Source organism: Myodes glareolus, chromosome 3, assembly GCF_982192425.1.
Source record: "Myodes glareolus chromosome 3, mMyoGla1.1, whole genome shotgun sequence".
Lineage (NCBI taxonomy): Eukaryota > Metazoa > Chordata > Mammalia > Rodentia > Cricetidae > Myodes > Myodes glareolus.
In genome coordinates this window covers 3,043,607-3,069,006 of record NC_142028.1, presented here as the reverse complement: position 1 = coordinate 3,069,006, position 25,400 = coordinate 3,043,607, and the positions used below count along the sequence as shown (strand labels likewise).

Sequence of the window (25,400 nt, the reverse complement as noted above, 5' to 3'; positions counted from 1 at the left end):
TAAATAACAATGAGGGGACTACTCAGCGTTTTACTGTTCCCCTTATCCTGTCCCCCTTCCTTGGCTGACGACCAGATTTCTGATTGCACAGGCCCTGACTCGTGACGAGCCCCGCTTTATACGTGACTCAGGCCTCGCAATCCTCTCTTCATCCCTTGAAGTCTTTGTTCCTACTCAGGCCAGTCCATAAATCCCCTGTCCTGCAGCCAGGTAAGGCTGTCCTTGCTCTAACCTCAGGTATCTTTGTTCAGCATTCCGGAGGCCCTGAACTGAGCTTGTTATCTGTGAATCCTTTGCAAAAACGGTATAACTGTGGCTAAAACGAGTTGGGGTCCTTCATAAGGTAGGCATCTTCTGTGTTGTTAATCATCCTCTGTTTTGGATCAACAGCCAACACTTGATCCCTTGTATATGCTTTTGGTGCTGGGAGATCTCTCCAATAGTTTCTTTAATGTGAAGGTTTAAATGGTGCCATCTTTCTGTTGCTACTGCTACTTTCCTCATTAAATTATCTGGCTGTACCAAGCATGTTTACTAAGAACAGCATCTTATATATGATTTGCAGGGAGAAATGGGAGAGAATCAGGAGAAAGCTATCATATAATAGGACAAAGTCAGCTGGACAAAATCCAGCATTGATGTACAGAGAGACACAGGATAGCTCAAATGATCACAGACTGAACACTCAGCATCCGTGAGACTGATAACTCCAGTCTTCTTCAGGGGGATAAGCTAAATTCTTAGAAACTGAAACCTGAAGTCCTTTGAGGCCCTTGGCCTTCTGCCAAGTCTGCCCCTGGGCAAGGACACAGAACTAGTTCCCTTTGTCCTTTCAGCAGGGATTCTGGGAAAGCACACAGCACAGGCCTCTAAGGTGGACAAATATTGTGACGAGGGTGACTTATATTTTAGAATTAGTTGGCAATTGAGTGGTTTCCATTCCTTCTAGGCCAGCAAACTTAATGTGAACAGAATTGTTGGCCAATAGGACTCCCAGGAACTCCCATTGGGTGCTAGATGTGAGAAGATGTCCTCGAGTAACTGGTATTTTTTTCTGTTGTTCCTCTATCCCAGGACAGGCCAGTTAAATTAAGAGGTAAGGTATTTTGGCAAAATGTGACGACTCAGCTAGTCCAGTATGATGGACAGCTCTGTCACAGCTGTGTTTTAAGTAAGAATGGCACCCGTAGGCTCCTGTTTGAATGCTTAGTCACCAGGGCGTGGCACTGTTTGAAGAGGTGTGGCAGTGTTGGAAGGGGGTGTGTCTCTGGAGGGGAGGGGCTTTGAGGTTTCAAAAGCCCAGGCCCAGCCAGTCTCTTGTGCTGTTCCCCACCCCCACCTCTCCTCTCTACTTCTCCTTGTGAATCAGGGTGTAGCTCTCACTTTCTGTTTTAGGGCCATACTTGCCACCATATTCCCTGTCATGACAATATATAGGGACCTTCTGAAACTGTAATCAAGCCTCAAACACGTTCTTTTGTAAATTTCTTTGGTCATGATGTCCTGCACAGCAAAATAGTAAGACAGTCATAAAATTTGTCCTGCTGAGAAGCTGCTTTAGGTTTAGGGCAGTTTACATGAGGTGGTGGGTGCTCCCTCACCGGGTATCTTCACTTACAGGTGTGGATGCCCATCTGATCCTTATTACCTAGTCATGGGGTAGCTTAGGTTTTTATTTATCTTTCCTTTCCCTTTTCTTCAATGCCCTCTCCTACCTTCCTGTGCTCCTCTGCCTCTTTCTCACTGTGTAGATTTACTGGCCTGGAAGTTACTACATAGCTGAGGCTGATCTTGAACTTGTGAAGCTCCTGCCTCAGCCTTTCAAGTGCTGAGATTACAGATGGGAAGTACTGCTGTCTCTCACTTAGTTCTGCATATTGTCTTAAAGCGTCTTCTTTAACCTGTATTTATATTGTTTATGTAGGGGTGAGGTATGTGAATACCTGAAGTGAGCATTTACAGGTCAGAGGACAATTTGCTAGTTTTTTTTTTTTTTTTTTAAATCTCCTACATTGAGTCCTTTGGATTGAACTCAGTGTCATCCTTCTTGGTGGACAACAAGCTCCTTTGCCTCCTGAGACATTTTGCTGGCTCAGTTCTACAAATCTTAAAAAGTGAAAAATGGAAATCCTGGGGGCTAACCCTGTCATTCATTAGCTGCTCAAGTTCTTGACGATTGCCAAATCCTTGGTAACCTAGTAATGAATGAATAGGAATAATCGACTTTGCTTTATTAGTCATGGTTTCCCATGGTCTCCTTGTGCCAAGAAAGCAGAAGTACCCTGTCTTATGACTTCTGAGTTACAGTTGTGACTCGGGACAGATGGCTGAGTCTGTCATACCCTGTTACTGTGCTCACAAGGTGGACTCCAGCTGATGGAACTACTAGAGATTCTTTAAGTCCCTTTGCATCATTAATTCCAGCCTTCATTTTGTAAGATTGAGGCTTCTAGCCTCACAAAACTTTTTTTTTTTTTTTAAACACTAAAGTTCTTGTAACTGAACAGGATCTGAATAACCAGGACCCTGGAGTGTGGGCTGTAGTGACCTATAAATAACAGGAAAAACAATCCGCCAGATGTCTCTTTGAACCCATTTGTGCCTATTGAATAGGAATTATTCAGTTCTGCATAAGGAGTTCTGTCTACCAAGAGGCACAATCAGCTGTTCCTTGTAAGGAGTGATGCTTGACATTTATGTATGTTCTAACTTAGTTTGTATTCCAACAGAGTCAGTCAACTATCTCTCTGCCTGTATCTGTCTCTCTATTTTTGACAAATGATAGTTCAGGGCGGACTTGAAGTAATTCTCCTGCCTCTTGTTTCCCAAGTGCTAGGGTTATATGTGCTAGGTCTGACAGGAGTGTTGTCTCTGAAGGCTTATACTTCCCCACCATACAGTAACCTACTATGTATACTTAGAGGTAGTTAAGACTATATAGGTAGTTAAGACCACCAGCTTGGCTGGGCGATGTTGGCGCACACCTTTATTCCCTGTTGGGGACCCTTCCCCACCTTCCTCAGCTATAGATGACCCTGGGTAGTGCCGCAGACATCAGGACACAGGGGATGCAGAGTAGGAGTCACAACTGCATACTTTATTGCAAAGCCAATGCTCTTTTATAATTGAATCACAATTCAAACTGGGTTCCCATAATACTTGAAAAGAGTTACATAAACTAATAACTTTGTTGCAAATAATTTCAAGAGCTTCCTGCTCTAGTTAATCTAAACAGAAAGCCTGGTGTTATGGGAATAACTTTTGCTGTTACAGAATATGTAAAAACACCTCATCAGAAGACAAACCACAACCTCATCAGAGCCTTTGAACTACAGTGCACATCTGTGTTCTCAGTAACTATTTTCAAGGCACTCTACTGATGGGAGAGGTTTGCCAAGCCTGTCAGCAAGAATGATACCTCAGGTCACCCCTGCACAGAGTTCTGTGCTGTATAAAAGGTAGCCCTTTACATCTTCTTCCTTTTTATAATGAGTTAGTTTGTTAATCCACAGATTTAACAGCAATTCTTTCATGCTCGACTGTTAATGAGCAGTAAATAAAACAGTAGCATAAACAAACCCATAACAATAGCTACTATCCCCATACTGCCAGTGGTATGGGACAAACTTTGTATCCAAGCCTTAGGGTCTAACCCCTCTAATTTTTCAGCAATCTGTTGAGCAATGTCAGCATCTGTCATCTCTGGAAACCTGTGCAAATGTAGATTCAATATTAAAATGCATTTTGTCCAATGACTAGCCATCGTAGGAGCTGTTAGACTGCAGTTTTCATTTACCGACCATAGATGTGATGTTGAAGTTTTTAAGAACATGTTTGAAGTTTTCTATGTGTGAATAGCTAAGACCTTTAGCTTTGTTATTTTATTTTTGTTTCTTTTTTTTTTTTTGAAAGGTTGCTGGGAATTGAACTTAGGACCTTTGGAAGAGCAGGCAATGATCTTAACCTCTGAGCCATTTCTCCAGCCCCCTAGCTTTGTTATTTTATAGGAGGCCAATCATATAGAACCCTGTAACTCAGAGAGTTGCTTGTACTATGATGATTAATTATTAACGTGTATTTAGGACCTCAGCCTTCCTTTTACCTTTAAAGAACATGATCGCATAATTAACATAATTGTTCTTCAATGAAGAATTACCAGCTTTATTAATGGAGAAATTAATCAGAATTAGCACAACATAATTAAATATTTAGAATGTTTATAGTTTTTCTTCAAACACATTATTGTCCATAAACGAGTTACATATACACACACACACACATATATACATACATATACATATATGTGTAGTTTTTAGTCTCTTGTTTGTCCTCTTGTCCTTTAGACAACATGTAAATCTCCATGAATGTCTCTTCTTGTGAGTTTATCCAGCATTCCAGAACATTGCATAGATACATTTCAAACAATAGCCAAAATATATAATACACATGTATCACAATAAGAATAAATTTGCATATAAAAAACCTGTACCCATGTGAAACTTAAGAAACTAGCAGCAGTTTTCTTTTTCTTAATCAATAATAATTTATACCCAATTTCCTTTAAAGATGATAAATATTTGTAACCCATTGGATCTAAGTGATTAAAACTCCTTTTTTTTTCTTTTCCTGTGAAAACAAAAGCTTAATTTTCCCCAAACATAATGCATCTTTAACTATTACTTTAAGTCAACGCTTTCCAAAAGATACAGGTTGGTATAACTCAATATTTTTTTTAAAGCTGTATCAGACAGAAGGGTTAAAATGAGAAACTGCTGGCCAGCAGAAGAGTGTTATCTCAGTGAAGAAGAACTTGACTTAAGAAAGAAAAAGAAAAAGAGAGACACTCTTGGCCACAGTGTCCTTGACTGCCAGCATTCCTGAAAAAAAATTTTTTGTTAACTCCTCTGGCAACCATCAAAGATTCTCTGTTACACATCCGTGCAGTTTTTCAACTGCAAGCAGTCAATTCTCGGCCGCCCCACACATGTCTCCCTCAGATATGTCTCCCTATAGTGTCTCTGCCCACCTTAGCATGCGCCAGCACCCCTTGCCCTCTGCAGGAGCTGCTGGTTGGCTGTGGGCCAGAGATCAATGAAGGGAGTGTCATGCCTCTCCTTAGAGAAGTTTCTCCTTTGGGACCTGGAACTGATCCAATAAAAATGAACGGGAGTCTAGAGGTCGAGGCAGCCTGCCTCCTCCCTTCCAGGATAACAAAGATCAATAGACAACAGTGGACAGTAATGACAGACAGACAGGTACCGGTACCACTTAAAATTTTCAAAGACAAACACATAAAGCAGCAACATAGTCACAGTTAAAACACAGACCAAGCATGCTCATACATCCACAAACACCTTTTTAAATCTCTAGATTCATACTTCTTTCTGCAGGGAACCAGGGGCACACATCATTTATTCATTTCAAAAACTAAAGCAGCTGCTGTTGTCCTTCCTTAGTACCCCTAACCTTTAAAGTATCTATAAGTAAATGTCCAAACAACTGTGTGTTGTTTTCTTGGCCCATATTTACATTTTTAACACTCCTCTACAAGTTACTTCTTAAGTTACTTTTTATTTTACAATTATACTTGAGTTACTTTTTACTTGTTTTTCATGCTGCGCAGCTAACCTCTTATATTTACACCACTGACTGCTGATGCTCCCGGGATATACTTAACGCACCTCCTGTCCTTATAGCAGAAGATTGACCAATAGGCAAATAAGGTAAAGGCAGTAATTGAGCAACATGCTCTCTCTCTGTCTGTCTGTCTCTGTCTCTCTTTGAGAGTCTAATCTTGATCGGGAATCCAATGATTCTGCATACCCCCTGACTGCAGCTGCCTTAAACGATTGCCTCCGCAGGGGAGGAGCTGACAATTTTACTTTCACTTTATCCTTGGCGATAGTTAACAATTCTTCCAGCTGCTTTTTTAACTCATTTGTCCTCTCCTTAGTAACTTCATTATCCTTCTGAGTAACCTTAACTGGCTTTTCAACTAACTGGAAATTATCTTTTTCAATCTCAGTTTGCATCTCTTCACTAACCTGTAACTTTTTCACCAGAGCACAAACCTCAGATGCTAAGTCTTTTGCTGGCTCAGTCTGCACAGCTTTCAAAACTACGTAAACAAGGGACCATACAGACCAAAAGCACACCGGTATTTTTTCACCTTGCTTCACAGCCTTCTCAACGTTCATCCAAACCCGATCCCAATTTTCCATATCCATTAAATTCTCACCTGAGGGAAACCAAGGATTATATTCTTAGATAATTTGAAGACACATGTCTAAGTCTGACAGATACAGAGCACCATGAGTTTTCAGCAAATGCTTATGCATAGACAGAAATGGAGAAGAGCTTGTCCCATTACCCTGTTATTACTTACATTATTATCTGGCACTCCTAACATTCTTCAGGGTCCCCCTATTCAGGTGCCAATTGTTGGGGACTCTTCCCCAGCTTCCTCAGTTATAGATGACCCTGGGTAGTGCTGCAGACATCAGGACACAGGGGATGCAGAGTAGGAGCTGCATACTTTATTGCAAAGCCAATGCTCTTTTATAATACTCAAATCACAGTTCAAAGTGGGTTCCCATAATACTTGAAAAGAGTTACATAAATTAATAACTTTGTTGCAAATAATTTCAAGAGCTTCCTGCCCTAGTTAATCTAAACAGAAAGCCTGGTGTTACGGGAATAACTTTTACTGTAACATGATATGTAAAAACACCTCATCAGAAGACAAACCACAACCTCATCAGAGCCTTTGAACTACAGTGCACATCTGTGTTCTCAGTGACTGACTGTTGTGTCGGCAAGAATGATGCCTCAGGTCACCCCTGCACAGAGTTTCCGTGCTGTTCAAAGCTAGCCATCCACAAATCCCAGCACTCAGGAGGCAGAGGCAGGCAGATCTCTGTGAGTTTGAGTCTAGCCTGGTCTACAAGAGCTAGTTCCAGAACAGGCTCCAAAGCTACAGAGGAAAAAAAAAAAGACCACCAGCTTATTAGGCGTGGTGGTGCATGTCTTTAGTCCCAGCACTCTAGGGAGTTATTCCAGCACTTGAATAGGTTTTCTTTCAGTTTGAGGCAGACTCAGCTACAGAATGAAACCGTCTCTCACACCATCTCTCAGAAGAAAAAGTCTAGTTTCCAGGACTAGAGAGATGGCTCAGCAATTAGGGGAGTTGTTGCTCTTCCAGAGATCTGAGTTTAGTTCCCAGCTTCCATACTGGACAGCTTTGCAAGCTCCTGCAACTCTTAATTGCTTGGGATTTCACACCTTCCTCTGAACTGAGGGTATCTGGACACATTGCATAGATACAAGTATCTTTTTAAAAGGTCTTCACATTTCTAGGGGATAAATACTAAGATAATAGCCTGGGCTGTAACACTGCCACAGTGGTTACAGCACTGAAACTGCATAGCCTGGTACACATGTGGTCCGTCAACTGAGATGTCGTCTAGTCTGTGACATTAAGTTATCTGACTGAGTGGCCCATGCTTCTGAATGAAATTTGTATTGTAGTTGGATTTATTAAATTTTTTTTCTTTGTGTGTGTTAGATAACAGAGTAGCCATAATATGTAATGATTTGCTCTTATTGATGGTAATCCCAATTTAGGTCAAATTCTTGCCTGTCTTGTGGGGATTGTTAGGGCACTGAAACCTCTTAGAACCAGGAGAGTAAGACTTGGAGAGACAGCCACAGATTGTTCTTTTCCTGTTGACAGGTCTCTATGTTCTCTCCTTCATCCCAGGTATAAGAATGGGCTATCTCCAAGTTGGCTTTTCAGTAGCCTATGTTTTAACTGGTCAGTTCTTACCCCTTTTTCCTGGACTATTGTGAAACCATGTCGTTTGTGTTCTATCATTGAACTGCTCCATTCTCAGCACTGGGTCTAAGAACACCTTGAGGTACTGAAACCAGAATATGGTTATATTTGTATTTTGTGTATAAGTTCTGCACATCCTCCTGTGTACTTCTTGTCATTTCTAAATTTTTTAAAATCCTAATACAAAGTAAGTGCAGTGTAGACTGTTGTGCTGTAGTGTTCAGGGACTAGAAACCTGAGTCAGTACCAACACATTTTCTCTTGCTTTTAATCTTTAGTTGAATTTGTAATTTGTATATGATTGTATTTTGTTGTTTGATTATGACCAAGTTAATGCAGAGGCATGATCCAGCCACATTAACCTTGTGCTGCTGCCAGTGGAAACTGCTTACTCTGTTAATGTGTTAAATAAGGTGATGTAGCTAAAGTACTCAGTATAATTCTCTCTTGTTCCTTTGTACGATTGCTTTTCTTGACAGGATCTTAACACACAGACAAAGCTGATCTCAGCTACGACCCTCCACAGCCTCTGTCCACTATAGTTGTTAGTACATATACAATTCTGAAAGGTTAACTTTTTTTTATTATAGATGAGTTAAGTTATAATGTAACATTCAGGAAAATTGATTATACAAAACTATCAGAGGAAGCTTATATTTATACTGACTTTCTTTTGTGGTTAAGGACATAGAAGGCCAGAGATACTATAGATTGACTTAGTCATAATACTGTAGGAATTTCTGAAAAGTAACATTACCTTGAATTGTTGGCATTTGTAATTTTGTTGATTTTTATTGGAAATTCTATATTTTTTTCTGGTGCTTTTATTGCAAATTAGAGTGTTAATAGAAATACTGGCTTTCATTTTAACTGTATCAGTGAACTGTTTGTACAAACTTCACGTTTTGTAATGTGTATGCTTGTTAGGGAGCAGAGGCTGGCAAGTCAGAAAATTGTAGTATGTGTAGGAAAAGCTTGGTGTTCTGGGGTAGGAGTTAAGGGAGCATGTGCAAGGGCCACTGAATGCCACTGTTAGGAATTCCAGATTTGTGCTGGGGGCCTGTGATGGCCCACAGAGCCTGTCTACCTTGACTGGAGATCAGAGAGTTTGAGCTTACTTTTACTCTTTCAAAATTGTTGACAACAGGTGTGGCTACAAACAAGAAACCCTGACCTAGAGTTTGGTTGGTGGTGTTTTGGACAGTAAGGTGGCCCATAGAAGTGGAACCGCTCCACCCTGACCAAACGTCCGAGAATTCAAGCCTATTTCTGCTCCTTCATGTTAAAATGGTAGGTTTGGCAAATGGAATGACTGCCTACAGGATACTTGGTCTAGGGTATATTCGCAGCTTATCCTGCCAAAACATCAAACTCAGAAGATAATGGCTCCATGTCTCAAGTATTAAAGCAAGTAACTGTCCTGGTTGTCCTTTGTGTCATGTTAAAGCAGCCTTTGCATCCCCTGCCCTTTGTATTGGTGTAAAAAAATGAAAAATTAAACATTGGCGGAGTCAGTATTGAGTGTACACTCAGCTGCCTCCTGGTGCTATCCTGTGTCTCTATATTTCTTCCAAATCTCTTCCTCCTACCTAACGTTTCTAGTCCGCATGCCCCTATCCTGGAATGTACGAACCTGTCATGGTTGGACTGCCACAGAAGTCAGTCCCAATATGTGGCTTTCAACAGGGACCCAGATCAGGAGTAAAAACAAAATCCCTGACAGTTTGAACACCTGTGATGTGTTATACTGTCAATATTCTTGGTGGCTCAGGACTCAAAGCTCCTTGGCCTCCTGAGTCCGTTGAACAAAAAGACAAAGGACCTCAGATGTGAGTCTCTCTCCACTTTTCTTTCTTCCTGTCTCTCAATCCCTCTTCCATGAAGCCAGCCACAGAACTTGGAAATACCATAGTCCTACCCTCTACTTCTTTGTAAGAACAGGCCATAAGGAGTTGCTCTGACCTATTTATTAGGACAGTGGATTATCAGCCTTCACACAGGGTTTCCTGTCCCAAGCCCAAGAGGAAATAATGCCACAGGAGGCTAAGTAGAAGTTAGCTGGACAGGCTTTGCTGAATTTTTCCATACGTCCATTAGATACTACCTCTTTAATTTCATTATTTTAAAAATGAAGTTAGTTTACTCATGTATTTCAGTGTTTTGTTCACATGTATGTCTGTGCACCACGTGTGTGCCTGGTGCTCTCAGAGGCTAGAAGAGTGCATCAGATCTCTTGGGACTGGAGGTTCAGATGGTTGTGAGCTGGGGTCTCTGGATGAGCATCTAGTGCTCATAACTGCTGAACAGTCTCCATTCCTCTAGTCACATATCTAAAGAGCTGTTCATTCTTCTAATCTAAGCATGAAAATGGATACTTTCTCCGAATCTTCATTTTCCTTTTTTTAAAAATGTTTTTTTCTTGGTGTTCAGAGATTTCTGATAATATTCACTCAGCAAACATTGATGTCTGCTGGACAGTGTCTCATGCATAGTTTGGACTCCCCAAGTTAATGTTGTGCCCATATTACGACCCCCAGGGAGACCACCGTAAACTAGAGAAGTCTAGACTGCAATAGCAAGGTTTATTGTTAGCGTAGCTTGGAACAACACTCAGGGAAGGAGTTCCAGTCCCTCTGTGGGGTTAGCTTTTTAAAGGCAAAACGCATAAGCCCTTCAGGGCAGTTGGGGGTTTAGCACAGGTGGGAGGTCTTTGCTCTTTCTCATCCTGTTTTGTCAGCTTGTTTTATCTTTAGAGCAAGGTCACTTTAGAGGGGGCCACTATCGTTTCTGGGAACATGAAGCTAGTTTGAGGTTTTTTGATTTTTAAAACACTCTGCTAGGAAATTCCTTCTCATTCCTTTGAGAATAAGGGATGAGGGTCTACAGTTAGAACTTTTATGCCCTTTGCGTGACTGTTAGTAATACCTTCCTAGTTTTCTTCCTGTTGCTGTGATAATGTTGTGGCATTCAGATCCACTGGGAAGACCAAATACTTAGACTTTAATCCAAATTTAGATTAAAGGAATTTATTCTTTCTAGACTCAATCCAATTTAGACTAAATGACTTTAGTCTTACTGCTGGTAGAAGGAACAACCCTGTAACAATATATTTCCCTGACCTGACCCTAACCTGACCCCATCTCTTATCTGAAATATATTTCCCTGACCTGACCCCATCGTTTTATCTGAAATAACCACTGAGAATGCATCCGCTTCTGTAAACACGCTTCTTGCTATATAACCAGCCCCGAAATTCAGCCTGGCACGCGCAGTCACCCGAAGGCTGTTGCATCCCAGGCGCCTGTGTGAATAAACTACCTCTTGCTTTTGTATCCAGTGTGGACTAGTCTTGGTTCTTGGGCATCGTGGTCCCCGAAAGGAAAACACCCTAGCCGGGAGTCCTACATTAACTTCCTATGCTCTCCCCTTCTTGTAAGCATCTTCTCACATTTTTTCGTAGGAAACACTAATAGTAGTAATACCATATAAGATACAGTCTCCACGGAAAACTAAATGGTAGATTTTGTCCACTTCTCAGTTGTAAGTTTGTTTTTTTTTCTGTGTAGTGTCACTGTATTGCCCAGGCTGGTCTCAACACGGAGTTTTAAGTGGTGCTCTTTTTCAGCCTTTCAACTCCCAAGTATTGTACCTGGGTATAGGTGCGCATTTTGTTTGTTTTGATTTTGTTTTGGAAATAGGCTCTTAATGTTTCCAAGGCTGGCCTCAAGCTTGACAAATAGGGAAGGAAAGCTTTGGACTTTTGATTCTTTGGGCCTTCTACTGGGATTACTGCTTTGTGCCATTATGCCTAAATTACATGGTGTTGGGGATAGAACAAGGGCTTCATGCAGCTGGGCTACATATTGCAGCCTTCATGTCCCTGAGCTAAGTACCGCTCTAATGATTTTTCTTATATATACAGAAAAGTTACCTTCCTACTTACAGGCATGGTTCACAGCTTTTTTGGGGGGGGGGCATGTTTGAATTGCCATCATTACTAAATAAACACACCTTCATTACAGTCCTAGATAACCAGGATAGCAGGAGTAGCCGGTGAGTGTTTTGATAGTAGGTACATGTATCCACCTGACAAGGGGAATAATGTCCTGGGGGGGGCTGTGATATGAACTTTCATCATGCGATGCTACTCAGAACAGTGCATACTTACACACAAAAGTCTTGTTTACTTTTAGAGTTTTCTATTAAATATCTTTAAATCATCAAAAGCAAAACCACAAATAAATAAGGAATACTGTCTGTATAGAGATTAAATTTAAGTTTTGCTTATTATAGCCAGTTATAGGAAGAATGTTTGTAAGAAAATTCCCAACAGCTAGATATAAGAATGTCATCTTTTAGCAAGATGGTGGCAGCGCACGCTTTAATCCCAGCATTCAGGAGGCAGAAGCAGGCGGATCTCTGAGTTCCAGGCCAGCCTGGTCTACAAGAGCTAGTTCCAGGATAGCTAGGAATGTTAATTAACACAGAGAAACCCTGTTTTGAACATTAAAAAAAATAAACCAAGAAGTTCAATGATGAGTAGATAGGAATATATAGAATATAGGGAGGAGCGTGAGGAAGGGGAGATTTGGCATGTAAAATGAGAAGATAGTTTTTTTTATAAATCAAAACAAAAAGGAATATATAGGATATGTACACAATGGAATATTGTTTAGCTATAAGAAAAGGTAATTCTTTTATTAGCACATATGGAACAGGAGGTTATCTTCAAGAAAATAAGTCAGATGCAGCAAGATAAATCGTACTGTTACTCTCCTGCAAACTCAAAAGTCATTTCCACAGCAGAGTGGCCCCTACAAACTGTGAAGGGCAGAAAGTAAGAGGAAGTCTGAAATATATAGTGTGTTAGATTGCTTGCGATATAAACAAGAGGATCTGAGTTTAAATCCCCAGCACCCACGTAAAAGCCAGGCATGGCCATTTCAGATAGGTTAGCTGACCATAGAATTCCCAGATCCAATGGTCTTCACCCTCCCACCTCCAAAATGGGGTTACCAACTTGTATAGCTATATTTTTAGTTGGTCATGGTTGAACATGTTTTGTAATTATAGCACTTGAAGTAGAGATGCAGGAGGATCACTACAAGTTTTAAGGTTAAATAAGGATTTGGGGACCTCTGTCCAGAACTGGCACTGTAGTAAGATACTGGTACATTTTGTACTATACTGAAGGACGTAGTGCCATGCTCAGCCACTGTTATCATCTCTGCAGCGTGGTGGTCCAGAATTAAACTTCTCCCACAGTTTATCTCCATGGCCACCTGTTCCTTGCAAAGTATTTTGGTGTGCCAGCAACTCTAGTGTGTCTTCCCCATAACCCACCTGATTTTAACACTTTATTTCTACATTCAAACAACACTTGTGGCAGCAGGGACTTTTCTCCCTACCCACTTACCTTCTAGTTTTGTGCACATGCCTTCTGGGTATCTTGTTCTCCCATTCAGTCCTGTATCATCAAATTCTAGTTAAAGGACTCAGTTTCACAAGACCATCCCAGCACTTCTTGCAACTGATTACAAATTTAAGGGGTAGCTTGTAGCAGTCCCTTCTTGGTATACAAAATAAAACCCTAAGGATGTGATGGATAGGGTCAGCTTTTTTAAAGGGGTGGGTGGAGTTTCCATCTCTAGGTAGAGTACTCTGAGCACTACCTTGTATCAACTCTCAATACTGTCATTTTCAGTGTTAAATCTGGTTCTTCCTGCTCTTTAAAGCTATGGGTGGGGTTGAATGTTCTGTGCTACTGGAGCTGAGTGCTTCCTGAGACTGCACTGAGTTCTTCCCCTTATCTCAGTAGTGTGCACTCAGTGTGAACAAAAGAAAGTAAAAGATGCTCCTGTCATTCAAGGAACTACAAATTATGTACTGTTGTTTTGTACAAGGAACAAAGGTCAAATAATATTTTTTTCTTTTTCTTTTTATGACATAGACATAGACAACCAGGGTCCTAGAAAGGAGGGCAGTGGTATACAGAGACATAGGACTAAGACTCTGGCTTCATTTCAAGAATGAATAAGTTTTATTTTTCCACAGCTGTTTCTATAGCAGTATCTACTTACTAAAGATAGAATTGAATGCAAGTTGCCTTTGTCCCATTCTCTGAGTTCCTCTTTCACACTTCTCTGTTTGTGGTCTTCTGTGTGCTGGAGGACATTCTTCTTCTTTAGACTTAGACATTATCTCATGCCTGTAGCTCTCATGTAGCTGCTCAGTCACGGTTTGTGCTTGAGACAGGAGCTGTCGACCATCGGGATCCTTACGGTTTAGCTCTTTGTTGTGACATGAGATTCACTGAAACTGCCCAGTTGGGCTTTGAACTCACTCTGTAGCCTAGCTAGAACTTGAACTTGATGTCTTCTTGCTTCAGTTTTTTGAGTTCTGGGATTATAGATGTGTATCTGGGCCTGGCTCAGATATATTTCTTGGTACATCACAAGTGACATAGCCATAAATTTGAATGCTATGTAGGTAGATACATTTTTAGTGAAATAACAGTATATTGTGTTTGTTACAATTGCATTTGTCTTAAAAGATGTTTTAGATTTTGTTTTACTTTTCAGATAGGGTCTCTCTTTGTCCAGATATTTCACAGTCTCTTGAATAGTTGTGGGTAGAGTGAAACTTTATGAATGAATGTTTATGCTTAGAAATTTTGTGAAAAGACAAGATGCTATTGTGTACTTCAATAGAATTATGTGTTGGGAATATACAGTAAGAACTTTTTTCCCTGGTAAGCTTTGCTTTACAACTAACATAGATAACTTAGAATAAAGTAAGTATCAATAAGTATGAACAGACTGTGGCTCTGTCTATCTGTCTATCTGTCTATCTATATCTATATCTATCTCTATCTCTATATCTATCTCTATATCTATCTATCGTCGGGGTTTCTGTCCCACCAGGTCCCTCAGCCATTTAGTCCCAAGAAAGCACACAGAGGGTCTATATTAACTGTAAACTGATTGGCTCATTAGCTCAGGCTTCTTATTAATACTTGTAATTTATATTAGCCCATTATTCTTGTCTGTGTTAGCCACGTGGCTTGGTACCTTTTCCGACGAGGCAGTCACATCTTGCTTGCTCCATGACTGGGTCAGGACTGCAGACAAGGATTTCCTTCTTCCCAGAATTCTCCTGTTCTCCTTGACCCGCCTCTACTTCCTGTCTTGTTCCTTCCTATACTTCCTGCCTATCAGCATTTACTTAAAATGTAATTGTCAGAATACAGACCATTGTCCTACTCTATCTATCTATCTATCTATCTATCTATCTATCTATCTATCTATCTATCTATCTATCTGTCATCTATCTATCTATCTATCTATCTATTTGTCATCTATCTATCTATCTATCTATCTATCTATCTATCGTTAGGAGTCGAGTGAATGTTTAGCATCATTGAGTCTCTGTAAGTCCACATTCCTACCTCAAAAATAATAAATAAAAGCAATAAGATGCCACTTTAATTTAACAGGTAACAGCTGCTTTGAGTGGAATGAATTGTTACACATTTCATTGATCTTGACAATTGGCTAAATTATTGTTGCAGCTTCCATTATTGCTCCTCTCTGTGTACGATTTATTAGCATAAGGTCCTTTTGTAGTTACCATAGACATAATTTGCTTCTATTGTTTTTTGAAATTTTGTCTAAGCTGAGTGATTACCACATGTTTGAAACCAATCTGGCAATCTGGCCTACAAACAGAGTTCTAGGCCAGAAAGTCTATCTCTCAAAAAAGTCAGGAGATAGGGAGAAAAGTTTTTAATAAAAGATCTTTATTTGTTTTTCTTGCAGAATTGTGACATTCAAAACCACAGACTATACAGTACTACTACTAAGCCAGATCAAATATGAATTGGAATGCAAAGCCAGAGAATGCTGCCCAAAACCCACCATATCCTAAAAGTCAGTCGTCTGTTTTGCAGCAGTTTTTACTGCCTTCCACAACTTCTCAAAGTTCTTTCAGCTGCCTCCCACAAAACCAAGAACCATGCATGTATCCCACTAATTCAAATTCAGTTTCCCAGCCACTTCTGAACGTCAGGAGTTACGTAACTCCTCAGATCTCTGTTTCTAATATGCATAGTAGGACAATTGTGGCCTCACAGACTTCAGTAGAAAGAGTCACAAGTACAAATGTTAAAGGAACCCAACAACTAAACCACAATTTGCAAACAGTGTCTTCAGGAGTTGTACAAAATGTCTGGATGAACTCAGCAATGAGGAATTTTATACCTTCTCATACAGAGGCAACCATATCCCATAAACCTGATGGAGGAACTAATATGCCTTATATGCATGCACCACAGAGTCAGCTTGTCACATCCGATAGCTACTCTATGCAACTACAGATGACTCCTTCAAATTCTGTAAGAGTTCCTATAAATTACCAAGGAAATTATCAAGGAAATCAGGGACTTAACCACTCGATACCAGATCAGCTTGTTGGCTGGACACAGTGCACATCCAGTGAACCTACTTATCCAGATTACAGGCCACCTCCAAAGCAATATCCTTATTTACCACAGAACTTTGTGCAAGACCCTTCTGTTCAGAAACAAAACTTTGTGTCATCTACGTCATTACAAGTTAAAAATAATCAACTTGCATCCTCTACACAGACCTTACAGTCAAAACATCCTGTACCTGTGTCATTTCAGCATGCTGTAGAAACCAGCAAAAGACTTCCTACCCCATCTTACAGCTGTAGATATGGAAGCCAAAACATGCAAAATTCTCAGCCTGTTTCTAGACACTTGTCTGTGGAAATTCCTCAGAGTTCGGAAATGCACTCATCTGAAAAAAGGAAAGATACTTACAAAGGCTTTCCACAGCAGTGGCAGAACACTAGTGAAAATCCCAGCACTATTGGAAAGTTCTGTGAGTTGAAAATAAATACAAAACAATCTTTCAGTGACTCTGCTAGCTCTTCTGGGGATGCTGTTCAGACTCTTGTTCAAAATAATCAAGAGGAAAGAAAGTATCCCTGTAATCCAAGTACCAATCAGGTACTAGACACAAATGCTACAAAAGAAAAACTGGTGAGGGATATTAAATCACTAGTAGAAATCAAAAAGAAGTTTTCAGAACTTGCAAGAAAAATTAAAATCAATAAAGATCTTTTGATGGCAGCTGGTTGTAGTAAAACAGCTAATACTAATTACACTGAACCAACTCAGCATTCTGAATTTTCAACAAAAGAAATGTCTGCTAAACGTAGCAGTCCCTACTCAATGGAATTGCTAGCAACATGTCTTTCTCTTTGGAAAAACCCGCCTCCAAAAAACACAGGAGAAAGTGTTCCAAAACCTTTAGAAGAAAAACAGTGTAATGCATCAAGAACCAGTACAACAGCCGTTGGCAGTTCAAATCCCACAAATGAAGTTCATGTTACGAATTTTTGTTCAGGTGTTAGAAGTTCTCAGAAAATGTCCAGTTCATCACAAACAGTCTTGTCGGTTCTCACACAAAGTTACGAGTCTTCAGATGTAACTGTTGGAAAAGGAACAGAGCTTCAGGTTGCTGTTGTTTCACCCTTAATTCTTTCGAATATCAAAACGGTGTCTGGGAAAGAGTTAGCACCTGAAGTGCCTGAAACTGTGTATCCAGTTGTTAAAGAAGGCAGTGTTTGTAGCTTACAAGATCAGCAAGCAGAAAATACAACAGTAACTGTTGCTTTGCCCTTTGATGCTATGGGAGGAGTAACAAATACTACTGTATCAGCTGAGCTTTCCCTGCCTATACTCAAGGAAAAGCAGCACAAACCAACACAGGGTGATCTAGACAGAGCTGATAGCAACCTGGGAAAACACTCTACCCTAGGCACTGAAACTTTGCCTAACCCTAAGGACAGCACCATTGTGAGTGGACCCATGTTACAGATTGAAAGTATTTGTTCTCTTGCAGAAGGTGATGTATCTTACAATTCCCAGATAGCAGAGATATTCAACTCTGTAAAAAATGAGCCCCAGAAACCTTCACCTAATCAGCAGGTAATTAATAGTCAACAAGAAGAACAAGTAGATGACACCACTGAAAATAAAGACTTTGATTTTCAGAAAGATAAGTGTGTGCAGTGTACAGATGTTCCTCATGAAGTCTCTGAGCAGCCAGAGCTGCTGCTGCAGCCTTTAGAGCCAGCATCTAGTGAGTATGTTGAAGCAAACAAAGAAATTCTAGAGGAAAGCAATAAGGAGAATACTGGTGTAAAAGGAACAATTAAGGATGTGTGTTCACCAGCTGCTGTTCAGCAGTATCCTCATCAGGAAACTAATATGGTCAGCACTAAGTCAAGTCACAATCTAACGGCAGTAAATGAGGTCAATGATGAAAATGAACCTGTCTCATACCTACATGACCAGCTGTCAGAACTTCTGAAAGAGTTCCCTTATGGCATTGAAACCATTACCAGACATGAAGTTTCCGTGGGCCAACAAAAGATACATGAAGTCTCAGAAAATCAAACTGATCGTAAAACTGGTAATATGTCTGTGGATAGCACAGACCAAATAAAAATTACAATATTAAACTCAGAACAAATCAAAGAATTGTTTCCTGAAGAAGATCAACCCTGTGACTTAGACACATTGGCAGTACCTGAGAATAGAAAAGTTGTTGAAGAAGTAAAGACCCCTTGTGAGTCACAGGTCCCCAGAGAAGAAAGTCATGATCCTGGAATGTTGGACGTGGAGAAAGACAAAATCCATTGCTGTGCTTTGGGTTGGCTCTCAATGGTTTATGAAGGTGTGCCACAGTGTCATTGCAGATCCATAAAAGAGAAAGAGAAAGACCAATGTTCTTTGGCGGTCGACGGCTGCAAACAAGGAGAGCAGTCCTGCAATAGTGGAATCACTATTTTTGAAATCAATCCTATTTCTAGTAACCCAAAAAGTCCTCTGATCCAACCAGCTGACAAAGGCAATTTTTCTGAAATACATGGTGAAAAGATAAATACATCCAAAACAAAAGACGGCAGTTCACCAAAGGTGGAAAAGGAATTAACGGATCATGCTTCAATGAAATGTTACAAGAAAGATAAAGACAAATCTAAAACAAAACAGGATAGCTCACTGAAAATGGAGCAAAAAATAAAAAATACTTCATCTAAATGTGACAGACTAAATCCCTTAAAAAGCAATAAAAGAACAACCTCAGAAATATTTCATGTGACAACTTCCAACTCTGATAAAAATACGCCAACCTTTTCTAAACAAGCTTCTCAGGAAAACATACAGAAAAAACACTTATCCCAAGACTCTGGTTCAGTAAAAACGCATGTAGAACTTCTGCCAAATAAAGATCCATGCAGGAGGAATAACTTTTTGGTGCAGTCAGTGTCACCAGAAAAGAAAAAATTAAAATTCAAAGCAGGTGCCTCCAGACTGAAGTATTTTGAGAAAAGAAAAACAGACCATATTCTTATCCCAGATGTGGAAATAAAAAAGAAGAAATATGAAAAACCAGAGCAGACCAAAAATGGTGGAGCCAGTACTCTGACAGAACCAAATGAAAGAGTCAGTGTTAAAGAAAAGACAGTGCCAAACTCTGAGTCATCAGACTCAAAGGGCAGCTCCTCTAAGAGTACTAGAGTTATAACGTTGCAAGAATATTTACAACGGCAGAAAGACAAACATATGGGGATTAATGCCTCCAAAAACACCTGTGTAGAAAATGTGCCGTGTGACTCTGAACACATGAAGTCCAGTAAGCAGTCTGCATCACCCAGCTGCGGAAAGTTAATTGAGGGGCAGGATGTCAGTGTAGAGTCCTCCAAAGAACCAGAACATAATTCTACCAGCCTTGGCAAAAATCTCAAGTTCCACCATTCTGAGGAGTCTAAGATGTACAATGTGTCAAGAAGTAGCAGTGGAAAACTTGACAGGAAGCAGCTGGACAAGGCCCATATTGATAAAACCAAATTGAACAGTATGAGTAATAAGTCCAGCGAGATACCTCTCCAGGTAAAGGAACAAAGGAAACAGTATCTGAATCGAGTTGCATTTAAATGCACAGAACGGGAAAGCATTTGTCTCACGAAATTGGACAGTGCCTCCAAGAAACTTAGTAAAGAGAAGAGTGGGGTATCTACATTCATGGCAAAAGATGATACAGACAAGCCTAGTATGTTGGAATTTAAATTATGTCCAGATGTTTTATTGAAGAATACAAGCTCTGTTGACATGCAAGATGATCCAAGGCCTGGACCTGGGAAGGAGCAAGCACCCGTGCAAGGTTCAGTATAATCGTTTGTTGGGGGCGGGGTGGGAGAAGACAGTTTTACACAGTCCAGGCTGGCGAAAAATCACTTTATCAAGGATGACCTTTTAACTTCAATCCTCTTGTCTCCATCTTCTAAGTAGTAGAATTGTAAAAGAGCCCAACCAGTGGTTTATGTGGGAGGCACCATAGAGGTGAAGTCCTGGGAGTGGGAGAGTGGTGTGGGTTAGAGTCGGGTGACAGTGGGTCAGTGTTCATTGAGCAGCATTTGTTTTGTGTTTGTGGCCCTTTATTTTAAATTATAGTAAGTTAGTACTGGCAAATTTTCCAAACTAACATTTCCTGAGCACAAGTATTTTATTAAGTCCCTAAGAAACTACACTGTGAAAAGCATTGCTTGTGGTAAAAGTTTGAAAAGTATCAAGTGTACATTCGTTTCATGAAGTTTTTGATTTTGTGGTATTGGTGGTCAAACCACCAGCACTCTAGCACTGAACCACAGTCACAGCCAGTGTCTTGGTTTTAGTTTCTTTTTATATTGGTAATTTCAAAACAGCCTTTATGTGAAACTTTGTTCCAAATATCAGGTGGTAGTGTACAGTGTTAATGTAAGGGATCAGTTTGTTGCAGTCTTTGAAATTGAGGATGAAGATGTTATCCCCAAAGTTAAAATGGTAATACCTAATCTGCTTATGAAATAGACGACTTGTAGAAGCTGTAATTGCTTGGAACAAATTAATCTCAAATTAGTCACACATTCTGAATGGTGATGGACAGAATGGTACATGTGGAATGCTGGAGGCAGAAGAATCCAGGGAGTTTTAGGCCAACCCTGGCTTTGAGACATCATTTCAAAAACCTTAAACAAAGCCAGAACAGCAGTTACGAGTCATAGGTAGCATCTCCATGAAGTACAGAATTAAATGAAAAGTGGATGAATGGTGGTGGTCTTAAGAGAAGGTTTTGATGTTGTAAATATTACAGCTAATATACTGTGCAGTGAAACTCAGATTGGAAAACTGTAGGATTTTAGTTGAAGTTTTAGTTTTGTCTTCGATTCTTTTTTTCTCTTCTGATTATATCTTTTGGGGTGATGAAGCTATACAACATAAACCTCTCTCTCTCTCTCTCTCTCTCTCTCTCTTTCTCTCTCTCTGTGTGTGTGTATGTGTGTGGGGGGGGTAATAGGTACAGAATATGAAATAATTTTGTTTAATGTCTAAAATGACTGATTTCAAAACACGATGTGGTGGCACACACAATATCAAGACTTGGGAAGCAGAGGCAGGTGGATTTCTGAATTTGTGGCCAGTTTGGTTTACATAGTAAGCTCCAAAGCCAACCAGAACTACATAATGAGATCCTTTCTCAAAACAAGACTAAAACCAAAGGATCATTTCTTAGACATTTTTCTTAGGGTTTTGCAATGTAAGACCTTGGGTGGGGTTTTTTATTTCATTATGCTTTTATTTCATTATTTCAGAGGAGTAAAGATTATATATCTAAAAACAAGTATTTAAACAGTTTCAGGAATAAAAACTACAAAAGAAGACTGGTTAAAATGTATCCCTGCAAGGACAAAGATACCTGAATCATGTCAAGAAAAAGGTAAAACACCATTTGTTTCCTTTGTTTTGTTTTGTCTATAACTTGGATATAATTATATGTACTCTCACAATGCATGATTTTATTTATTTATTTATTTTATTCACTTGGTGTTTGTTTCTGAAGGTAAGAACGAGTCGTGTTTTCTTTGTCAGGATGGTCCTTTTTAACAGAAAAATAATACTATCATATTGAATTAGGTATGGGAATTTTTTTATCTTTTCCCTGAGTAGGGCCAGACAAAAGTATTAAATTTTCTAAATCTGGACTGACCTCAATTTTGACATTGTGTCCCGTGACTTTTAAATAAGAATATTGTACAACTCTTCACTAAGATCTATGGCACCCTGAATTGGCCTCCAATAATGTCTGCCAGCTTCCATTTGGTGATTTGCAGGTTCATTCATTCAATTCCCTAACAAGGTAGTGAAGGAGATTCCCTTTTGTCGCCTGGCTTAGTACATTGCTAGATATTAGGTACTTGAACCTGTTCCATCTCTTCAAAGTTCATTGAGGATAGTGAAGTACGTATTTAAAAGGACAAGGCTAGTTGCCTGGTAACTTACTTGGCGTTTCAGCTCAGCAGCTGTCTGGTAGTCTCGCCTTGTACTCACCGCGAACTACTGATCCTCTTTCTTCTTATCCTTACATGCTGAAGGTTTATCTGCTGCTAAGAACAGAATCCAGGACTCTGCATGCTAGGCAAGAACTGTATTAACTGAATCCTCTCTATCTGTTTAATTTATAGTGAAATGAATGTATTTTGTAGAGTCAGACTGAGGAGTTATGTCTTACTTTTACTTAGATTCAAAGGCAAAGATAGCTGAGTGTTAGTGTGCTCCTTTGATCCCAGTACTTTGAGTTCAAGATCAGCCTGTTCTACAAAGTGAGTTCCAGAACAGGTAGGGTTCTTACACAGAAAAGCCCTAAAAAACAACAACAATAAAGAGACAAGGATAGTTTCAGAGTCTTGAAATTGGGAACAATTTTACTAAGGACAGTGATGGAATCTTTAAATTTTTTTTTAACTTAACTATTATTGTTGTTAGTGTTTTTGAGACAGGGTTTCTCTGTGTAGGCCTGGCTTTTATGAAACTTTCTTTGTAGACTAGGCTCGACTTGCTCGAACTCATAGAGATCCACCTGCCTCTGCCTTCTGAGTGCTGGGATTAAAGGCGTGTGCCAGTCATGCCTAGCCAAAAGATTTGTTTGTGGTTGTTTTGAGACAGGGTTTCTCTGTAGCTTTGGAGCCTGTCCTGGAACTTGCTTTGTATACTAGGCTGGCCTCGAACTTGCAGAGGTCTGCCTGCCTCCTAAGTGCTGGGATTAAAGGTGTGCACCACCACCTCCTGGCAAGATTTATTATTTTTAATTAGTGTGTAAGTATAGGTCTCTGGGTCTGTGCATATAAATGCCATCAGTGTGAGATCCTCTGGAACTGGAGTTATAAGCAGTTTTGAGTCACCAACATGGGTGCTAGGAGTAGATCTTGGATCTACTACAAGAGTGATATGCTCTTTTAATCATTGAGTCATCTATTTTTTTTTTTTAGTTTTTAAAATTGTATTTTTTAAAAGAGGAATTTGACAAAGATGAGAGTAGAGATTCAAATATATATATAGGCAAACAAATACAAATTGAGTCATAGAAATATTGAGATAATGCACAAAAGAAAAAAACTTAGCTAGCCTTATCTAGTTTATGTTCATAATCCCAGAACTTTAGGGGATGATGCAGGAGGATTATAGAGAACTGGACCACAAAACAAAGTACTATCTCAAAGAAAGATCAAAAATGGCCATAGCACCAGGCAGTGGTGGTGCACGCCTTTAATCCCAGCACTTGGGAGGCAGAGGCAGGCGGATCTCTGCGAGTTCAAGGCCAACCTGGTCTACAGAGCTGTACAGAGCTAGTTCCAGGATGGGCTCCAAAGTTACAGAGAAACCCTGTCTTGAAAAACCAAGGAAAAAAAAAAAGGCATAGCTCAAAAAGTTGAGTGCTTGCCCTGCATTCTCGAGGCTCTGGATTTGACACTCAGTGCCAACCTGTTAGAGGAATGGCTAAAGGCAGGGTCAAGAGTGTAGGTGTAGTGAAGAGGGGGAGGCCCCTGAAGTGAGAGAGAACATCTGTAAGTGTTTGAAAGCAGGGGAAACAAGGCCTGTGGACACCACACTAAGGGTCAAATGAAAAGGGAAGGCACAGGCTTTTCTGATGTTATTTGCCATGGCCAGGCTAGACTGTTGCCTTTTCCATTCACTGTTTGGAACTGGCCAGGCTCTTTGTCGCCTTTTTTGTTTTTAAATGGTGTCTCGTGTCACCCAGGCTGACCTTGGAATGAACCTGTAGTTAATCCTGACCTCGAACTTCTGATCACCCTATTTCCACCTTAGTGTAGGATTACATCATGTACCTGGATAACTTTCTGTATTTTCTCCATTTGTCTGTTTTTATTTTGAATTATGTATGTATATGTTGGGAGTGGGTTATGTGCATGTAGGTGCAGTGCCCTCAGAGTCTAGAAGAGGACATTGGGTTTCCTGAGTTATAGGCACTTGTGAGCCTTCATCCCGTAGGTGCTGGGATTGAAACTTGTCTTGCTTTTGCCTTTCACACCCACTTACAGCCCCATCCCCACCCCGAGACAAGGTCTCAGTATGTTGGTTTGGCTGACCTGGAACTCTATGTAGAAGTTGGTCTCTTCTCAGAGATCCACCTGCCTCTGCCCCCCAGGTGCTGAAACTAAAGGCAGCCATCACTGAACCATCTTTCCATCTCTTCCTTTGGTTTTTGAGGTAAGCTCTTTCTGTGAAACTCAGACTGGCCTTGAGCTGAACCTTGAAAATGCTTTGATTTTAGGTGTAACACCCAATTTTGTGTTACCCTCTCGGTACAGTTCGCACACCACTGTACCGTACATGAGTCAGGCAAGGGCCTGGAGATTGAAAGAACACACAAGAGACCTCGGTCATTGGAAAGGAGATCAGCCGAATGCCATTTATTCAACCTTGGGGAAATCCTTATATACCTCAGCTGCTGCACAAGGATTTCCCCCCAGGCAGGTGGGAAATAAAGACACCAAAGATGGAGTAAACAATGCCCTACAGCTAATCACCAGGCAGGGCAAAGGGAGCACAGGAACAAACAGAATGTTTTAGCTGGCTGACTAGAAACTGTCCTCAAGATGAACCCCAGGAACAGGGGTAGACCTGGGCCCTACAGGTCCCCCTTTTATATAAATTATATGGCTAGGCCTATCTTAGGTGGCATTGGATGTCAGGCAATACCCCTTACCCGTCATGGGAAAGTATCCAGGTCAAAACACATTTCCTGTCTTAGGTTTGGCCCCCCAAAACCCTTTCCCATCATTGGACATCACCTAGTTCAGCCAGTTTTGTTCTGAAAGATTTTCCGGGACAATAGCTAAGAGGACTTGCCATGTGGCAACACTGACCTGAGCTTGCCTTTGGCTCTGGCACCATGAAACCATGAAGATGATGCTCCAGCACATATAAGCACTCCTAAAGGAGACTGTGCCTGCTCAATCCTTAATAAGTCTGCCTAAATTGGAACTCTTTAAGTACGGTCTCAGCGCTGGTGGAAGGAACCCTGGTCTAGTTAACTAGAATAATCTCAAGAGCCAATTTGTAAATTCTGCACTCCAGAGTCCGTGAATAACAGCAATCAGCCTTTTACTATATAACCTAACTGTGGTCTTCAACCAA

General features: G+C 40.4%; 1 protein-coding gene across 17 annotated transcripts in view; it reads left to right on the top strand.

Moving 5' to 3' along the window:
- The window catches only part of Resf1 (retroelement silencing factor 1), a 38,096-nt gene that overhangs the window by 7,440 nt on the left and 5,256 nt on the right, over positions 1 to 25,400 (top strand). For 6 of the 17 annotated variants that reach the window (XM_087903932.1, XM_087903925.1, XM_048432741.3 and 3 more), the window contains exons 3-4: positions 15,652 to 20,088; positions 21,598 to 21,681. In XM_087903932.1, the coding sequence (XP_087760058.1) occupies positions 15,708 to 20,088; positions 21,598 to 21,681 (4,465 nt within the window). In that variant the 5' untranslated portion in view covers positions 15,652 to 15,707. Of the gene's footprint in view, positions 1 to 5,623; positions 5,724 to 8,981; positions 9,125 to 15,651; positions 20,089 to 21,597; positions 21,682 to 24,408; positions 24,471 to 25,400 lie in introns of all 17 variants that reach the window. The other 11 variants (XM_087903926.1, XM_087903931.1, XM_048432744.3 and 8 more) reach the window with 4 other exon arrangements.